General features: G+C 42.8%; 1 protein-coding gene across 7 annotated transcripts in view; it reads left to right on the top strand.

The window, feature by feature from the left end:
- Positions 1-20,127, top strand: part of LOC117535843 (proteoglycan 4-like) — a 33,460-nt gene that overhangs the window by 1,529 nt on the left and 11,804 nt on the right. The window contains exons 2-12 of one of the 7 annotated variants that reach the window (XM_034200452.1): positions 498-541; positions 646-710; positions 792-928; positions 1,150-1,207; positions 1,293-1,473; positions 1,602-1,691; positions 6,936-7,016; positions 7,316-7,492; positions 7,581-8,236; positions 9,423-9,992; positions 12,360-12,792. In XM_034200452.1, coding sequence (XP_034056343.1) covers positions 498-541; positions 646-710; positions 792-928; positions 1,150-1,207; positions 1,293-1,473; positions 1,602-1,691; positions 6,936-7,016; positions 7,316-7,492; positions 7,581-8,236; positions 9,423-9,992; positions 12,360-12,792 — 2,492 coding nt within the window. Of the gene's footprint in view, positions 1-497; positions 542-645; positions 711-791; positions 929-1,149; positions 1,208-1,292; positions 1,474-1,598; positions 1,692-6,935; positions 7,017-7,315; positions 7,493-7,580; positions 8,237-9,422; positions 9,993-12,359; positions 12,793-20,127 lie in introns of all 7 variants that reach the window. The other 6 variants (XM_034200456.1, XM_034200453.1, XM_034200455.1 and 3 more) reach the window with 6 other exon arrangements.

Raw genomic sequence — 20,127 nt, 5'->3', positions numbered from 1 at the left:
GCGAGATAGTCTGTGAAGAAGGAGCGCGCTCACGGGAGCCTGCTCGCGCTCCGCAGCAAACAGCTGTTTCTTTTTTTAAAGCAATATTTGAGTGGCCCGAGCGGGCAAGTGGAAAGTACGTTATGCTGGCCCGGGGTGTCTAAATAGTGCTTGCGGGCCATTTATAATGTCGAGCCCTGAATGATCAATCATTATAAAACATCCTATATATTATTCTGAAATGGACCAAGCTGCACAATGACTACTTTTACTGTCGCTACTTTAACTATATTTTGATGCTGATACTTTTATACTTTGAGTAACATTTTGTAGGACTTTAACTTGTGACTACTACACTTTCCACCTTTACTTAAGTACAAGATCTGAGTACATCTCCCACCGTTGATATTTTGTAACGTTTGTTAGAACAACACATATGGCATTTGGTGTTATCAGATGTGTATCTTCTTTTACCCCTAATTCAATTCAATACTAACCATTTACTTGTATTTGTTCAGATGAGACCGAAGAAAAAACTTTGCTACTTTACAAAAAAGGAAAGGTGAGTTTGAGAAGTGTTTTTTATTATGGCCCTGTATGTATTGGCCTTTTGATGTGTTGTGTAATGCAGATTTTCAAGTCCCTTTTGAACCTTTGTGTTTTCAGTCCAACTGAAAAAGTGGAAGGGCTGCTGAGAATGGAAGACATTGATCGGATGTTTGATGACTTGGGTGAGTTTAATTGTTTTGCTTGAATCTTGTTTTAGTTTGCATTTTCCTTATGTTAACTTCTACTTCTTGTATTCTGTTCAGATCCAGCCTGCGATGACCTGTTACCCTCATCTTCTCGGTACATGACCTTTAATGTTGAGGCAAACCAGAGGGAGAGGGAGGCTTCAACAGGCCCACAAAAAGGGAAACTAATGGGAACAATTCCAAAAGGTCACATGGTAATGAACAGTCCATCACTACAGTGACTTCTGCTGATAAAACAATGACTCTTCACATTGGAAATGGCTGATGAGCCAGTAGATACACAGCTAGTTAGTTAGTTTATACATTCAGCATGCGTTATCTGTGTATAGGCTTTGTGTACCTTTCTTGAATTACACAAGAACTGGTGTCTGAAGACAGAATGAGTCTTTAAATATATGTTTCATAACCTTTCTAGGGTCCCAAAGGAGATAAAATACACCCCTCACGGTCACCCAGTCCTGAACTAGTCTTCGGTGAGAGACTCAAACCAACATTTTACTTATTCTTCTCCTCTGCACCTTTTCTGTTTCTTCAAGTATCCTGATGTTGTTTTTACAGATCAGGACATCCCATTCAAAGCACACATGCCAGCGAAGACATCCAGCCCTATTGAAACAAATATGGCTGTCAAAGCGCTCAACATTGAAAAAGACCGAGCTGTGTCTCCACTTCTGTTTGCCTGTGAGGATGAGGGAGACGCAAAGACAGAGCCTCCACCCAATGGACACGTCACAGAGGAGTGAGTTGTTATTAATCATGCTTTTCGTATGGGAACGTTGGTTTTATAAGGTGTAGGATTCTAGTGTCTAAAACTAAGAAAGTATTTTATCACTTGTTTAATTCAATAACTGTCTTTTCCTCTAGAAGTATAGACTTTGAGTTTGGGTCTCCTCCAAGCAAGGTGGTACTAAGCAGACCTAAGATGTCCAGTCAGCAAAAAAAGGTGGAGGAAGCATGGTGAGAGCATTTTCATTATCAATATAATTAGGGATGCTCCGATCGTCAATTTTGGGGCCGATCGACGGAATCAGTATCGGCCGATACCGATCCGATCGAGTGGGCGATCTATGCGGATCTTCCATTTAAAGTGATGTTTAAAACTCAGTTAATGCTCATTCACTGGAGCTTCCACAAACAACAACCAACATAATTATTACATTCAAATGAAGTACATTATTCAAGTTTACATTCACTTTGGAGAATAACACGGGAAGAAACGAGCGGAAGCGCTCTCTTTTCCTCTCTCTCTCTCTCTCTCTCTCTCTCCTCTCTCTCTCTCTCTCTCTCTCTCTCTCTCTCTCTCTCTCTCTCTCTCTCTCTCTCTCTCTCCCCTGACAGCCTGTCAGTATCTCTAGCAGCTCACTGATCCAGTAATGAGTGACCCGACAGTGAAGAATAAATATATATTTAGCTTGTTCCAGAGGTAGATAAAATAGCTAAGTGTGTTAGGTCTAACTCTCACGGCCCCTACACACGGCGGCGTGCTTTGCCGCTTGGCAGTGGGCGTGTCTTGAGCTTGGGGAGTTTACGAGACCAACAACCAATCACATGAATCTCTCCTCTCAATTGCATAAAAGGTTTTACATGTCACACTTTATATGATGAACATTTATGACATTAATGTCTATGGTGCTATTTTACGCAACATTCCATGCTGGCTAAATACTGTCTATGCTTGCTAGCTGTCCATTCAAACGAAGTAAACTGGATATAAAATCCCCAAACAGGCGAAAACCTACCAGTTTCACCCACTGTCTCTGCCACCCCCCCCCCCCCCCCCATGCCTGGCTCCTCCGGTTTGTATCCCGGTAGGTGAACAGGGACTGGTCGTAAAGCACCGGGTGATTCCCTACCACTACGATTATTTTCTCCTCCATTTTTTGGCATATGAGGAAATGAACTGCGGTCTGGCTCTCCCAACATACACGTGATTTGATTGGCTAGCGCTTGTACTGGCAGATTTGCATAAGCGGGATTTGATTGGCTGACGCCTCCGTCAAAGCGTCAAAAGTAGAACATTGCTCTACTTTTGTAGCGAGCACCGCGAGAGAAGCTACGCTTTGCTCCCACAATGCAGTTCGGCGAAATTGCACACTGCCGTGTGTAGGGGCCGTTAGTGTGTGTTTCGCTCCGCTCACCGGTCCGTCACAACGTTGCATACCGCTATTTTACTGTCTTTTTCGGACACCTTAAAATACTGCCAGACCGGTGAAGCCATTTTGGCGAGCTTCTTTTGTCGCCGACATATTATATATATTGGGAGGGATGAAACCCTCTTCTAATGGTCACACATGCAGAGCACACACAGTGAAATGTGTTCTCTGCTTTTAACCCATCCTAGTACCAGGAGTCTAGTACTAAGAGCAGTGGGCAGCTATTGTGGGGGGGGGGGGGTTCCGGTGCTTTGCTCAAGGGCACCACTGCAGGGCAGGAGGTGAACTGGGACCTCTCCAAGTAGCAGTCCACACTCCATTTTTAGGTCTGGTCGGGGACTTGAGCCGGCTCACAGTCCAATCCCCTACTGACTGAGCCACTGCCACAGAGAAAAGTGTCATGTATTTTACGTCATGTGATCGGCTCTCCTGATCGGCATTCATAGAGAGCACCGATCGATCGGCAGAGAGTGAATATCGGCCGATATCGATCTGCGGCCGATAAACGAGTCACATTACCATCTCTATAGAGAGGCGAAGTCACGCCCTTCTACTTCTATTTCGTATATGTATTGAAGTCAATGGCGAGAGAAAACGTATCTTTCGATCCTGTTTGAATTACACCAGGGACGTGCACAGCTACGGGCTAATGTTGCCAGGGCAACGGCCTTTTTTGGGCCTTTTTGGCTGACCTGCCCCTCTGGAGAGAGCGAGTTTGTTTTTCTTTGTTCTGTTGTGGCCGAATCAACATGATAAGCCCACAATTAGTATGGTAGCGTCTCGCTGCGGGAAACACACTTTGTCAGCGCTGTCCTCTGCCGGTGCGTTAAGACCACCTCAGTGTCGGATTTTGGAAACTTGATTTTGAGTTGTCTCATGGCAGTTAGGGTATAAGGGACAAACCAGGGGACTTTACTTCCTCTTGATACCGTCGGTTATTTACAAAAAAACACCTACACATAGCTACTTGTTGTGATTGTGCTTCTGTGTTTCTGTGTCTTCTCATCTGTAAACTCCTTCAACGGGGCCGCTCGCTCTCTTTTCTTGATCGCCCTCTCACGGGAGAACAGTTCAATGTCCCGCTTCATTGTAGGACTTCTGCTTTGTCTCTACCACTTTAGTTTGACCATCTCTGTTATTAAGTTATGGAATACTAAATAAGTAATTAGATACCTTACTTTTACTGCGCTCATAAAGAATGAAAAGAATAAGAATAATGCGTCTTGAACTGGTTTAATTAATTAATTAAGTGAGTTTATTTAAGCTAATTAGTTAGAAGCCCTATTTTATCAGAATGTCACAGCAGTTACAAAGGTCAAACTACATTAAAACAGGATTGTCCCCATTTTGTCTTTAATAGTTACTAACATTAGATATTTTAAGGAGATGGACCGCAAAACAAATGTCTCTGGTTTTAATTTTTAAAATCAAGTCACTGAATGCAAGTAGTCGCCTTAGCTTATTTTGTTATGAGATGTGAATCACTGTTCAATTTAGTTGATGTAATAAACGTTTGGTTTCTTTACATTAAAAACAAGTTACAATTTTCAAAAGGTCTTTTTCCAGTTTAGAGCAATAGCCCCTCCAAATGTCTGCACGTCCCTAAATTACACATATAATGTTTGTCAATCTTAAAAAATCATTTCCATGTCAAAAAAGTCAGAGTTTGTCGTAAAACTGTTGAAATATAAGACTATGACAAATACGCAACTAGAAAGACTACAAATCCCAGAGTCGCGTAACGCAGCGTCCACACGGCGGCGTGCGTTGAAGCTTGCCGGCGGGCGTGTCTGAAACTACCAATCACATGAATCTCCCGCCCCGGACACACAAGCACGCGGTTTGATTGGCTAGAGCTTGTACTGGCATATGATTTGATTGGCTGACGCTTCCGCCGAAGCTTCAAAAGTTGAACATTGCTCAACTTTTGAAGCTTCGGCGGAAGCGTCAGTGTGGAATTGTTTTCCTCCACTAAATATAAGAGATAGCTAAGATAACTTTAACAATATGCCTGTGTGCTTTGTACCAGGCTGTAATCATACCAACAATGGGTCTTTCGCTTCCTGTCTGATGAAAGGACCAGGAGTGGCTGGATCAAGTTATCTACCTAGCTCGTAGCAAGCACGTTAGTTAGCATTACAGCGGCTTAGCCTTGTTATTTGTATTAGCCTTGAAGTAACATTAAGTTAATGTTAGTGTATTCTAGAACCCCGAAGGCAGGAGAGACTGAAAAGAGTAAAGGGAAGCTTATAAAAATTAACAGCATTTAATTACACAAAAGATGCGGTGGTGTACAAAATGAAATTGCAAGCAGAGACCCTCTCCCCATCTCCCGTCAGCCCAGGTAAGCAGGTAGAAGCATGGATGTATAGAAGAGGTCAATTCTTGGCTTGCTCTTCCTGTTGTCATCCGAGATCTTCTCCTATTGGACGGCGTCGTCGGGGGCGGGTCCAATGCAATTCCTGCTTTTTTCTGTTGTTAAATTACATCATTCTGGTGTCTGTGGTTATTTAAATATTCCCTGATAAACGTTATTCAGCGGTAATAAATGAGTGCTAAACCCAGTGTGCTCAGTGTACAACATCACATGTCATTTCACCTTCGATTCACGGTTTGAAAATGTAGCATTTCGCCACATGCTAATGCTAACCAGAAGTGAATAATTTTCAGAATAAAAGTATTAAGTTAATAGTTAGTGTGACCTTTCGGTTTTTCAGAATAAAACTGATTTAAATTAAACAGTGTATTTAATTCAAATTACGCCATACCAACATTGATTTTAATTTCTAACATTAACCAAAGTGTTAAAAATTAGAGTAGTAGTCATATTTCGTGAACCCTTTGAAGAGTACTGTCACACCGGTGTGATCATTCTATAATACACCGTTTAAGCCCGGATGCCCCCGAGGGAGACATACTAACGCTACATTAGCATCGGCGATCTTTTATTACTTCATGCTATCTCTGCACGAATGGTTAACATTGAACATTAAAAATATCAGGCAGAATCGAAGGCAGGCAGGCAGCTTGGCATGACATTCTTCTGGACGTGTTTCATTGTGGTGATAGTGAGGGTAGTCAATTCCTTGTTTGGCAAGACAGTAGTGACGGCCATCTTGGTGACGTGTGTTGTGCGAGACCAGAGATGTAGTTCATTGAGCGGTTTCACACACAAAACAATTTGTTACTTCAGTTTTACGGCAAAACATTTTTTTTATACTTTTAAATTGACAATCATCATGTGTAATTCGTGGCACAATTCAAACGGGATCGAAAGATAACGTTTCTCTCGCCATTGACTTCAATACATAATTTTTCGAAAATAAGGTCCCATGGAGGTCCACCGCAAAGGGAGGGACTTCGCCTCTATTGCCGTCTCAATGGTCAATTTTGTTATGATATCTGATATCTTAATTGCGTGCTACTGAGTTACATTTGTGGATGTTTGCCTTTTTAGATGACTGTCACTTTTAACTCATTTACCTGTGATGTATTGTTACGTTCCCTTCTAAATCTAGGGGGTACAAAGGGAAGTAACAACACACCAGGATGACCAAGCACGACAAAAAGGAGAGAAAACCGATCTCTGAGTAACGAACCAGTCGTTTAATGAACAAAACATGAACACGGCTCACCAGCCAACTTGCAAAACAGCTCTAGCTACAAAACTATATACTGGAGACATGGACACCACGCTGCACACATCCAGCCCGGGGAGAAGGGGGGAGAGAGACAGCAACCTTCCTCCTGTCCTATATGGAGGCCCTGATTGAGGATTGGGAGCACCTGGGGAGAGGCTGCACCTGGGGACAATCAGGCTGCACCTGGGGAGTCAGAGGGAGAGAGAGAAAAACACACACACGACCACACAAACACTACGGCACGTAACACTTCCCCCCATAAAACCAAACAAGTGTTTGGTCACAGTTACCAACAACACTCATTACCTAGTTCACAAGCATACTATTGGATGCTTGGAAGCTGCCACCTGCTGCTTCCAAGCCACACACCCCGGCACGTAACATGTATATTCTCTTCTTTCCTGCAGCAAAAAGACTCGAACTCTAAATAAAAACCCACCGCAGAAACCTCAAACACCTGTTGTGGAGGTCCAAAGAAAAACTCCAAGGTAGGAAGTGAAGAGTGTTTGATGAGTAGTTACTATTATGCTTTGGTGATTAAACAATACTGGAGTTGGTACAACGAAATATGTAATGTGGCAAAAATATTTAACAATTGTCATACAATATACCAAAAAATAACATTAAGTTAGTCATACATGTGCAGCTCAAAGAGATGTTATTAAATAATGTAATTCTCCAAAATCACACACAATATTTTATCTATATAATCTAGCAATAAAGCCTATTGTGCCAATTTAGAACTTAATTTTGTTATTTGAAGAATATTTTGGTTGTTTATCTCCAGGATAGAAATGGTAGACCCCCCCGCAGCAGCAGTGAGACGAGAGCCTGAACTCGCAGCTCCTGAGAAAACAATTGAAACTGTTCCAGAGCAGCCGTTAGTGGAGCCCGTCCGCGTGCAAAAAAACATTGCGGCTTTTATTCAGAAGCTCAGAGACGCCGCACAGTCCAAACCTGCATGGTGAGTTGGCAAAACCACTATATATATTTACAAAGTAATGGCTCTACATATTCATTGAAATGTAATATTAAATAATGCTTATTTTTAGTACGAGGAAGTCTGCATCACCCGTGAAAGTACCCACTCCTCCTCCTGAACCAGAGGATGATTTCCTGATTCTGGAGGACGACGCTGCTCCTTTTTGGGTTTCCATCCGGAGTAAAACTGCCAAGAAACAGAAATGGAGCGGAACGACCAGCATCGTCAAAGGCAGCGTGACAGATAAAAGCACGAAGGGAAGCTCAGTTGAGACACAGCAGGAACCTGAAGAGACGGAGAGAAAACCAAGAGGGCCCAGTGGCAAACGGAAGACCAAAGAGAAGAAGAACGAGGTGACCGAGGCTGATCGTGCTGAGGAGGAACTACCCGGTCCTGAGGAGCCTCCTGTGGACTCGATAGACGAGAAGAAGCCAAACAAGAAGAAGAAGAAACAACGACTGAAGAAGGTACCGTCTGAAGACAGCGACGAGGAAGAGGAGCCGCCGAAAACAAGCAAGGAAACACGGGAAGATGAACCCGCTGTGAGAATAGATAAGAAAGCTCTTAACTCAAAGACTTTAAAATATGCCAAGATGATCAGAGCTAAGCCGATGAAGAGGGGCAAAAAAGTGCGGCAGGGATCTGATGGAGAAACGGACAAGGCTTCAAAGAAACAAGGTCCGAGCGGCGAGGAAGTGGGGGCTACAGACCTGGGGGCTCTTTCAGGTAAACAACTCCTAAAATCTCTTCATACGTGTTGAGTACTTTTCCCGTTTAGTTCCGATAGTTCCTGGAATTTTGCGTTCATACCCAAAAGAGTACTTAGTTCATGAGAACTTTCCCCCCTTTTCTGTCCCTGCTAGAGAGCAGGTACTTTCCTGGGGAGAAAAAGTTCCAATTTCTGATTGGCTGGGCAAATTGCAAACCACGCCCCGTAAAACCCGGAAAAGTTTTGCGAAGCCGCTGGCATTAGCATTATTAGCATTAGCCCCGCGCACCAACGGAGAGAGACTAACTCTCCGTTGGAGAGGAGGTGTCGGCGTTCTGGCGATTTACTCGGAAGGCTTCAGTAGAAGCTGCTGGGAGTCCCAGCAGCTTCTACTGAAGCCAGTCCCCAACTCCGGGGACTTCCGGCCAGGGACTTCGGGTGGCAGTATACGCCGTGAAGTTGTTTGCGGCCTGCCAGTAAACCCAGAGCAGAAGAAGAAGAAGTGACGTCAGCGGCTTCATTTGCCTAATCTTTCCTTAGGGAAGGCGATCTGCTCTTTAGTTCAATGGGGGAACTAAGTACGGGTTTTTAATCCTTCTGCTACTTGGTTAAACACATGTTCGTTAATGTTTGTGCTGCTGATGTACCCCCCACATTTAGACAGACAATTAAATATTTGTGAATTGAGACGGGTGGAAACTACTGACAGATATTATCAGTGTTTTATACTTTAGTGATTGTTCTTTTGTGAGGGATTTTAATAGTTTTCTATTTATTATTTTAACTCCAGAGTTGGTTAAGACGCTTTTTTTTTTTCATCTGTCGTCCCTGAACAGATGTTGTACGTCACCCTTAATTAACAAATTAGAAAAATGTGTTAATTAAAAATTACAATCAGTAAAAACATGCAAGATAGATGTGGGAGGCTGTAGCGCAGTGGACTAGTGCGTTGGTGTTCGGGCACAGGTTCAAACCCCACTGCAGTCAGCATGTCGTTGTGTCCCTGAAGACACTTCACACCAAATTGCTCCTGTGGGGATTGCCCACAGTATTGAGTATGTAAGTCGCTTTGGATAAAAGCGTCTAACAAGTAACATGTAATGTCCAAGCTTATAGGGATCCGTCCTTTTAAGAATAGGTAGACCCTAGGACCTATAGAACATTTAGACATCCTTTTTAAAATGCTTTTCTTATTTCGCACAGACGAGGATTTAGCAGATGCTAAAAGGGATCAAAATAACAAACTACCTTTGGTGTCTGAAGGGAGTTCACCTGACGACAGTTTGACTCTGAGGAGGAGGAGGAGGCCGCCTGGAGAGTGGTGGATGAATCTGAGCCCAGAAGAAACAACAGGTAAATGCAACCAGCCGCCAGTGAAGGAGGCAACGCGGCAAAACACAGAGCCAAGCGCAGCAGCAGCTTCACCTGTTAGGCCTAAAAAGGACAAATACGATCAGCTGACTATTAATAAGTACAAGAAGCCCAACCAGGAGCCCTGTGGAGCTTCACCTGTAAAGGACAAAGTGTTGAAGAACATAAATCCGACACAGCCTGCTGCACCAACAAGTCAGAAGACGAATAAAGGAAATAAACAGAATACAGGAGGAGAAACTCAGGGGGAAGAGAGTCATACGACTGAAGCAGAGCCTTTTGAGGAGCAGCAGGAGCAGCAGGAGGAGGAGGAGGAGGAGGAGGAGGAGGAGGAGGAGGAGGAGGAGGATGTTCAGTCTAGCCCGTTGATGTTCTCATACAGAGAGCTCAGTGACAACTCAGGTGAGTGGAGGAAGAACTGGGTTCCTTTACTTACAGAAAAGTAGTCCGGTTCTAGTTCGGTTTTAAAAGTCCATAATGAAACTATTCCACAGAGACAGCAGGAAAAACAATATACGAAGAAAGTGGAAAAGAAAACAAACACAGCCAGTAAATAACAAAGTAAACAAAATATTAGCTATTAGCTCTCCCAAATGTATTTGAGTAAAATAGGGCTGCAGATTTAGGAAAAAATCAATTCACATATCTTGAATATAACAGCAAGATGCTCCATATTGCGATTTGAATGATATAAATATATTTTGCAGCCCTACAAACAGACCAACCAATAATCTCTGTTTCTTATTAAAATGTGATTCTCAAAGTCCTTTTTTATTAAACTATTGCACAGTGAAAACAGTATACCGAGAAAGTGTAAAGAAAACCAAACACAGCCAGTAAAAGACTAACAAAGTACTAGAAATGAAGGTCTTTGACAGAAGCACCAATCTGTGTGGTAATATGTGTTGGCAGTAAAAGTGCTGCATTTAACGACGTACTTGGCAACATGTATCTGTACTCTGTATTTGAGTTTTGTAAACAAACAGATAGGGCTGCAGATTTTGGAAAAAATAACTATTTGTGATCATTTCGACTGATATAGCAATTAAGATATGAATAATCCTTTTTAAATACTACTCGAATTTTAATTGAAAAAGTTATTAAAATGATCATGGTGTAATTGTTTTAGGAGGATCTTTACCTAACGAAGATTTTTTTAAACAAGTCTATAAAATAACATGTATGCAGGGACATCTCTGCAGCTTCACAATACTTCATTTACATATGCAGCCCTACAAACAGACCAACCAATGATCTCTGTTCCTTAGATTGTGTTCCTTTCTGTTAGAGGAATAGTTTCAGCGAAAACTAAAAGGTACCATGGGGTCAGATTATAATGTTCCAAAGGGGGGTTCGTTTAGCATGAAACACTTGAAATAACTAAAGGATAAGTTAAACAAGAATGTGAAGTCATAGAAAACTGTCTGCTAAAAAGTGAGCAATGATTGAGAGTCAGAGCTAAACATTTCAGATGTGTGTATCTCACACGGCTGTGACTTTAATTCATGTACCTTTTGATATTCATGTTTTATTATCTTTTATATCTTTGCTTTTATGAGTGTTTTTAAATGCTATTTTATAATATGTTTCCTCATGTCTTTCATTTCTGTAAAGCACTTTCAATAGAGTGCCACAGTGACGCATCCTAAAACCAGGAAGTAAACTCCTTCCGGTTCCTTCGACAAAAATGCAATGCAATCTCTCCATAGCATTTAAGAAAATAGCTGGAAATAAGGTCTGTGGTTGAGACACATTTAAGTATGTAAGTTTGAGAAACCAGCTAGTGCGCTAGAATTTGAAAATACACGACCGGAGAAAATCTGCCACTTCCTTACAGAGCCCCTCCTCCAACACACACGAACGCGCACATGACCATTGAGGGCACAAGATAAGTTTGTGCCCAGACGGAAGGCTGACAGGCAGGTAGGCCATCCAGTTACTTTAGCCGGGCCGGCTCAGATCATTGGTCGTGCTTTTTACAGCGCCACGTCTTCCACAGATGAAATATTTTATGGATTTTTTGTCAAAGCACTTCAGATATTCATTGTTATCGGGATGTTAAGAGCATTCCGTGGAATATAACAACAAGTGTATCTCGAGCCGGTTTCTCAAACTTACATACCCCTCCTTTAAGAGACGGGTCACGTTTTGTTCAGCCGGATAATCTCCACATGTCTACCCTACTTTTAGAATGTTCTAATCATAAATCTAGTCGCCAGAAGCAAAATGCTAACGTTATGCTATAAAGGAACTACAGCAGGGTCGCTGCTTCAACGTCACGCCAACTTAAGATCCATATTCAAACATACAGATTATAAATGGTACGAGTTGAAGTGTTTGTTTGAACAGTTTGCAGGAGGACTTGCTTTCAAGCAGATGATGGGAAAAACAAACTTAGAGGAGTGTGTACGTGTTCGGTGTAATGACGTACAACAGCCTGGACAACTTCTGTAGTCCTATTCAGCCACTTGGTAACAACCATCGTTTTTCAGACACGTCAACTCTTCAAAACTCACCAGCGGGGTCACTGCTGATGGATTTAATGTCGTAGAACAAAACGTGATCCGTCTCTCTCAATGTGTCTCAACCACAGACCTTATTTCCAGCTATCTTCCAAAATCCTATGGAGAAATTGCATTGCTTTTTGTCGAAGGAACCGGAAGTGGTAAAATGCTATCTTACTTCCGGGTTTTAGGATGCGTCACTGCGGCACTCTATTGCCTTGTGTTGAAAGGTGCTTTATAAATAAACTTGCCTTGCCTTCAACAGGGGAGAAGCCGTTTCCAAAAGTATACCATCGTGTCTCCAGTAAGAAGAAAGCGCCTCAAAGGAAGGAGCCTCAAAGGAAGGAGCCTCAAAGGAAGGAGCCTCTCAAGGCAGTGAGGCAGGGCAAGAGACCCCCCGGGAGCTGGTGGGCGGTGCCGGACGTGTGTGAGGACGTGGAGAGCGTCTCCCCTCAGCAGCAGAAGCCCAAACCTCGGAAAGAAAGGAAGAAACGCACCAGATCTCCTCCACCTCCCAAAGAGAGTTCCTCCGTGCCGCTCCTAAACCCACAGTCTCCAGTGAAGAGATCTCGGGCCGCCTCTGAAGACATGTTGTCTTCAAACGAGACCCCGAGTGTGGGCAGAGGTCGGATGAAGAGATGGAAGGAGCCGGAGTATCCTGTGGAGGAAATCCCTCCCGCTGACGGTTCCATATTCAGGTATATAGCAGGATATATTTGTCAGAACACACAAAATATATATATATATATATTTTATTATTTATTCTACTATTTCAACAATTTCGACATCTAAAAAAACGAACAAAATGAGTTGAAGCGGAGGGCAGAAAGCAGAGTTTATAGAGAGGTAGCCCTCCCGTTAAGGTTAAGTAAATAAAAGATAATTCTGTAATTAAATACTCACACAGATAAACTAAATTCTATATACACATACATATGTACACTAGGGGTGTAACAGTATCCGTATTCGTCACGGTTCGGCACATGCAGTCACACGACGAATACGCCTTTTTTTTACGGGTGTGAAAAAAAGTCTCATTCAGGGCAGTATCCATTACACTATTTATAATCCAGGGGGCGGTATTGCGCCTAAAAGCTGTTTGCTAGCCGCCCTTAAACAACAAATGAAGAACAAGAAGAAACACAACAACAAAACGAACTAAATACAAGAAGAAGAAAAGTTAGTATGGCGATTTCAGATAACACACAGGAGCCAGAACCAAGCCCCCAGGAAGTGCGCCGGAGTCTGATGAGAATATTCGTTGTGGCCAAACGGCGGTACTACACTTCCTTTAGGTTGCTGGGCCCGGAAACACTTTTTCCCATTGACTTACATTGGGAAAGAGTGGTCTGTAACTCGTTGGATAATTTTTTTTAAACTAAATAAACAACCCAGTATGAACACTTGTATAGCCCTTATTAAAAACATTCGTTCCTCAAGTTGTAAAAATGTGCTAATAACGTTATTCTGAGAGTTATTTCCCTCTGCGCCGCCCGGCACGTTCATGTTACGTGTTCAGCACTACATGCGTTTGTCTTTACCATAGACTGGTCTTTACCCATGGATGCTCAATAACAACGGACCATATCGCCTTACTGCCAGCCCACGGAGCTGTAATAATGGATATATTGCACATGTTTGCTGTAATTCATCATTTGTAAAATATTATACTACATGGGCTGTATGATTAAATCTTGTACCGTAAATGTTGTATTAAATAAAGTTAATATTACCGACGTTAGATTAACGTCGCTGTAGCTTATTATTGCGCTAAGAAGCTTATTGCACTGTATATATATATATATATATATATATATATATATATATATATATATATATATATACACAGTGCAATAATTCTTTCATGCTAAATGAAGCTCTGTTTCTTGGATATCACTAGATCCTGTTACAGCGTAATATAAGTACATAACGATTGATGTGTACATTAGCATAATTACTAGCTAGCTGCTAACTGCCGCCTCGTTAATATAAAATCCATCATAATAACAAATCATTACCATGCTGTCATGAACGCACGTGCTGTTACGTGTACGCAAATTGACGTGCTTGATGTGAACGAGCATTGTGGTTAAAGTTGCGCATGCGCTATGAGCGCACATACGGGTACTTCTCAGGCATGCCGGGTAATCTGTGACGTTTCGCTCTCTCAAAAGTTGGGTCATTTTATCATCATGCGCTAATGAGCAACTCTCATAGGAATGAATGAGGCCCCTTCTCCCACGCTGTATCCAGTTCTTATTATACATCCATGGCCAGAACCCACCTGCTTCTTTTAAATCAGCTGTGTGGGAACATTTCGGGTTCCCTGTGGACTACAATAACGATGGAGTGCGAGTGGTGGATCGGACGAGGACGGTGTGTCGGCGTTGTTCGACAGCGGTGCGGTATGCTAATGGTAACACACGCCAAACATGCTCAATCACATCAGAAGGCATCACCCAGATTTGGCAATCACCGGAGCCCGGCAAAAGACAGCAGCAGTTCAACAGCTGATCCCCGCTGTTTTTAAGAAGCCAATAGACATGAAAGCCGTGAAACCAAAATAAATAACGGAAGCTTTTGGCATATGTTTTTCAACGACTTTGCGCTCTTGAAACACTTTCTTATTATTTATGATGTCATATTTTCAAGACATTATTTTTAGTTTTACAGCTTGATGAAACCTTTTTGTTTGACATCAGCCATTATAGACAATATGGCCATCTGAGTGTGTGTGTTACTGTTTGTGGTTTGTTTTTAACTGTTTAATACAGTTAATTATTCAAAATGTCAGAGTTCTTTATTTTTAAACTGAAACTTGCTGTTCAAACATAAATAACAACAAACCTGGAATTATGCATTTGGGACTTTTTTTTGCTTTTTCTTGTTGTACCTAACTGTGACCCCCAAACCGAGGTACGAACCGAACCGTGACTTCTGTGAACCGTTACACCCCTAGTGTGGGCCCTTCGGTTCGGTACGGAACGAATATAACGTAAAAAATTGAGAACGTGAACAACTTTTTGGAAGTACTCTCAGGTGCTGCGTCGCAGCGTTCAGTGTAATTTGCTCACATTGGGTTCAACGCGTCAGAGCGACCAAGTAATTAAATTGGACGAGAGGCATACTATGAGAGCTGGGGCCTCATTTATAACGCTGTGCGTAGGATTCACGTGGGAAGGTTGCTTACGTAGTAGAAATCCAAAAAATAGGTCCATACATTTTCCGCCACTTCCCGATTCACCAAACATTGCGTACCGGCGAGGAAAGTGCGTACAGCACTTCCTACGCCGGTTTCCCTTTATAAATCACAACCGACTCGAAATGCGGTGCAGCTTTTGCGGGCTTCACGTAACGCCCATATTTGCCTATAAATAGTTAAAGAAACGCCCATTCATTCATTCTGACTGACTTTATGAAGAAGATCGCAGGAAATGACGACAGAACAGCTAAAAAAAGACTTCTCACACCGTGTCAGATTTGGGTTATTTTGGGGAGGTGGAGATAAATCATATTGTTTGGTGGATGCCGGTTGAACCAGAGTAGCAGCATGGAGGTCGGATCGTCACCAAAATAAATAAATAAGTGGTCCGAAAAAGGTTAATGTAAAAAAAAATACACATAGCCTTCCTCAGGCAGTGTGTTTGTACCGGGGACAGGAGACCCAGGGTCGGCTCTAGAACAAATCGAATGGGGGGGGCAATCATTTACCAAGGGGGGGGCACACACTGCCGTCAACAACCAACACACAAACACCAACGCAACTTCAATTTTAAAAAACATGCTGTAAAGTCTATTGTCTTTCACACACATTGCAGGGGTGTAGTGCTATTTTATAGCGCACCATGACTTGTGTGGGGGAAACTTCTGTGTAGCAATGCAGTGGGAGTCACCGACTCATGAAGGAGACACGGGAAGAGCAGGAGCTTTGATGTCAAACACTGATGGTTTATTTGGAGCTTCGGCCGGAGGATTCACATCACAAGTCACAGCAGCCACGATCTGACTGCATGGTAGAGTTGCCACGTCAATTCTGGAGCGCCTCTCTCTCGTTAGCCCATTTAACTGGTTTCACAGAGAGTAATCAACATATTTGAGAAGATAGCCTAAACAGTTGGGAACACTGAGTGACTTGCGTCTGACACTTATGGCCTCGAAGATTTCACACCTTGGAGTCCACAAACACAGAGAAGGAAGTGTCCCAGTGTACCCACAACAATAAACCATCTGTGACCTAGGGTTGCCCGGTCATAGAATGGGAACAACAACATCATGGCTGAAGCAGCCGATCTCCTTAAAGGAGATAACAGACGTCAGGGTTGGTCATGCACGTCATATCTAGGAGTCTAGGACAATTATTTCCCTAACAACTTGTGCATACATGCACGGTTGTGGCACGACCACCAAAACAGAAACATATGGACATAGGCCACCATATAAAAAGTGTGCAAATGTATTTAGTATCCTATCCATGTGAACATGTTTTAGGTGGGGGTGGACCTAACCTCCTCTAGGAGGGTCTGGGGGCAAGCTCCCCCGGGAAGATTATTTTTAAAATATTGAAGTTAAATGCATCAATCTGGTGCACTTTGAGAGCAAAATGAAGAGATCTATGGATAGCCTACATCTCTCAGCAGCACCCATATGAAACAGAACTGTAAACAGATTTACTTTTTCTTTATGGATATTTTACTAATCACTCCCCTTTAAACTGTATTCTTGTGTTACTGTCCTATAGTATTTCATACCCGTTTTTCATTTATTCTCTTATTTTTTTAATAACTATAATGATCATATAAAGGTGTTCCTCGCAAATACTTGTTTACATAAATGGTGACCAAACCGTTTGAGACCCACTGAGATAACTTACACTAAAGTGAACTATCTAAACACTGAGAGAGTCCTTACCTCACTGAGCTGAGGTTATACGATCCTCTCAGTCTGACAGGAGAGGACTCTCCTCCACCTTGGTGTAGAAACAGCTCTTTATATCCGTTAGCATAGCTAGCTAACCAGATGTGAACAACAACATTCCACGTTACCGCTCGCGCACTCACAAAATGCGCTCGTGCCACACACACAGAGCCGAGCTTGAATGAAACACAGAGACCCAGAAGTAGGCTACTTGTACTGTACTGTATATCATATTATTTTCGATGGCTTTACTGTATAATCAGTTTAACAGATCGCCACTGGGCTTTCATCTAAACACACAGCCACGTAATGATAACAAAACAAAAGTCGGGGGTCATTGGTCAAGCAACACACCAATCAGAGAGCAGCAGTGAGCACAGCTCAGGCTGTGTTTTATATTTGTATTCTTTATTTCTGATGTATTTCACACAAACAACCTTTAGTGGAAACGTTTTCACAAAAAACAAAAAAAACGGCAAAGTGGTAAGGCTTGCCCACCCTGCGTTGGGGGGGCACAGTGACTCATTTGGGGGGGCATGGCCCGCGAATGACCCCCCATGACGCCGACCCTGAGGAGACCCCCCCCCCCCCTTGATGAGAGACTGTAAGAAATGATCGGGGAATCCCCCCGGAGTGGAGTCATGACGACTGGATCTGAATTATGTTTTCGTATTTGGTGGTTTGTGTCCCAGCTGTCGATCAGCTGTGCGCAGCGTCTCCACTGCAGCAACTCTATATCCACCAGTTAAAGGAAATACAACTAATGTGTTGTGTTATATTAGCTGTACAATTTACCACATATGGTGTTCTTAGCTTCCATACCTCCTGTGTTTTACGAGCGACTTATCAAGTCTTAGCAAACGGCATAAAACATGATTAAACATGGTAGTATATAAAACCATGCTCGTACAACCTATAGAAATTCAAAACCGCATCATTTATGCGAAAACATTTCATAACATTAACACAACATATTCGAGGTGGTTTTAAATAACATATCCATATTTATTTATTTCTCCAAGTTATGTTTTTGTGTGCACTGAGGAGTCGCAAACAGGCGTTTGTTTAATCATTTTAAGATTGGCTTTAATCAATGTTTGAAAATGAATTCTTCATATATGATAAATGAGAGGTAACATTTTATTTATGGTATTATTTCCACATATTTCTCTCCATTCTTCCTTCTGCCAACGGTGTTGCAGTTTCTCGTCTCTCCCGTTGTTGTGCTTAGTGCGTACGCATGGGTTAGAGTTTGCGTGGAGGACCGCACGTTTTCCCGTCAAGTTAGTATTTTATAAATCGCAAACATTGCGTAGAAACTGGCGTACGCCATTTTTTGAGCGTATATCCCTTTATAAATGAGGCCCCTGGTCACAGGGATGCGTTCAAATTTAGTCAGTAATTTGAGGAACTGTCGAAATGGCAAACGCAGATAAAGTTCGTTTATCTGCGTTTGGGAACATTTTGGTTTCGCAGTTACGTACAAGGATGACGGACAAAGACAGGTGGACCGAACCAAAGCTGTTTGTCGGCATTGTTCAACTGAAATTGATTACGCGGCTGGCAATACATCAAACTTGCACACTCTTGAAAAGGCATCACCCGAACATGAATATCACCGGTACCAAAAGAAAAAAGACTGAAGTGCAAACCCAACTCCCGCTAGCATGTAAGCCTCCACCACTCGCAGACAGATCAGACCGAGCCAAAGCTATTACAAACACCAAATATCCTTATGTTGCCATGTTAGCAAAGCGCTACCTGGCTATATCTGCTACCTCTGTCCCTAGAGAGGGTGTTCTCCACAGCAGGAGACATTGTTAGTGCCAGCAGATCTGCCCTTTCGGCAGCAATGTGTACAAGTTAATCTTTCTTTGAAAAAACAATGACAAGCAAGTCATAATGTCAAACTGGCTGCTTAGGAACTAGTACAGTTCAAATACAGATTATTTCAGTTCATTGAAATGCTTCACCTTAATGTTTATTTTATTACATTTTGTATTTATTTGAGTGAATACATTATTCACAGTTTAATAATAATTAAAACCCCCCAAAAAATATTTTATGCTATACCGAACCGTGACCTAAAAACCGAGGTACGTACCGAACCGAAATGTTTGAGAACCATTACACCCCTAATGTACACATATACATACAAAAACCCATTTACAGGGTTAAAATAATAAAGTAAAACAAATAGCAAATAAATTCCTACAAGTCCATATTCAGATTCCATTTCTCATCCTATTTTTATGTAAACTGATAATAATGATATTTCAATCAGGAGAGACAGTTTTGATGTAAGAATACATATTTATTGCCAGAAATAAACAAATGAATGTAATGGAGTTTTGGCGATTAGGCCCCGTTGTGCAGGAGTATCATTCGGGAGGGGAGAACCCCCCCGATGAAACCCCCCGGGGGTCTAGACACTGGTGGTGGTGAATGGATGGTTGGGTTGGTCTGAAGGGGAGGGGCTTAGCTTGACCCTGGTGGTGGTGAATGGATGGTTGGGTTGGTCTGAAAGGGAGGGGCTTAGCTTGACCCTGGTGGTGGTGAATGGATGGTTTGGTCTGAAGGGGAGGGGCTTAGCTTGACCCTGGTGGTGGTGGTGGTGAATGGATGGGTGGGTTGGTCTGAAGGGGAGGGGCTTAGCTTGACCCTGGTGGTGGTGGTGAATGGATGGTTGGGTTTGGTCTGAAGGGGAGGGGCTTAGCTTGACCCTGGTGGTGGTGAATGGATGGTTGGGTTTGGTCTGAAGGGGAGGGGCTTAGCTTGACCCTGGTGGTGGTGAATGGATGGTTGGGTTGGTCTGAAGGGGAGGGGCTTAGCTTGACCCTGGTGGTGGTGAATGGATGGTTGGGTTTGGTCTGAAGGGGAGGGGCTTAGCTTGACCCTGGTGGTGGTGGTGAATGGATGGTTGGGTTGGTCTGAAGGGGAGGGGCTTAGCTTGACTCTGGTGGTGGTGGTGAATGGATGGTTGGGTTTGAAGGGGAGGGGCTTAGCTTGACCCTGGTAGTGGTGGTGAATGGATGGTTTGGTCTGAAGGGGAGTGGCTTAGCTTGACCCTGGATTCAGAGGGACAGGAGGTGAAAAGGGGTGGAGGAGGGTTGCGTCGA

This window comes from Gymnodraco acuticeps, unplaced genomic scaffold, assembly GCF_902827175.1.
Source record: "Gymnodraco acuticeps unplaced genomic scaffold, fGymAcu1.1, whole genome shotgun sequence".
Classification (NCBI taxonomy): domain Eukaryota; kingdom Metazoa; phylum Chordata; class Actinopteri; order Perciformes; family Bathydraconidae; genus Gymnodraco; species Gymnodraco acuticeps.
The sequence above is the reverse complement of the archived record's forward strand: the minus strand, read 5'-3'. Positions and strand labels throughout refer to the sequence as shown.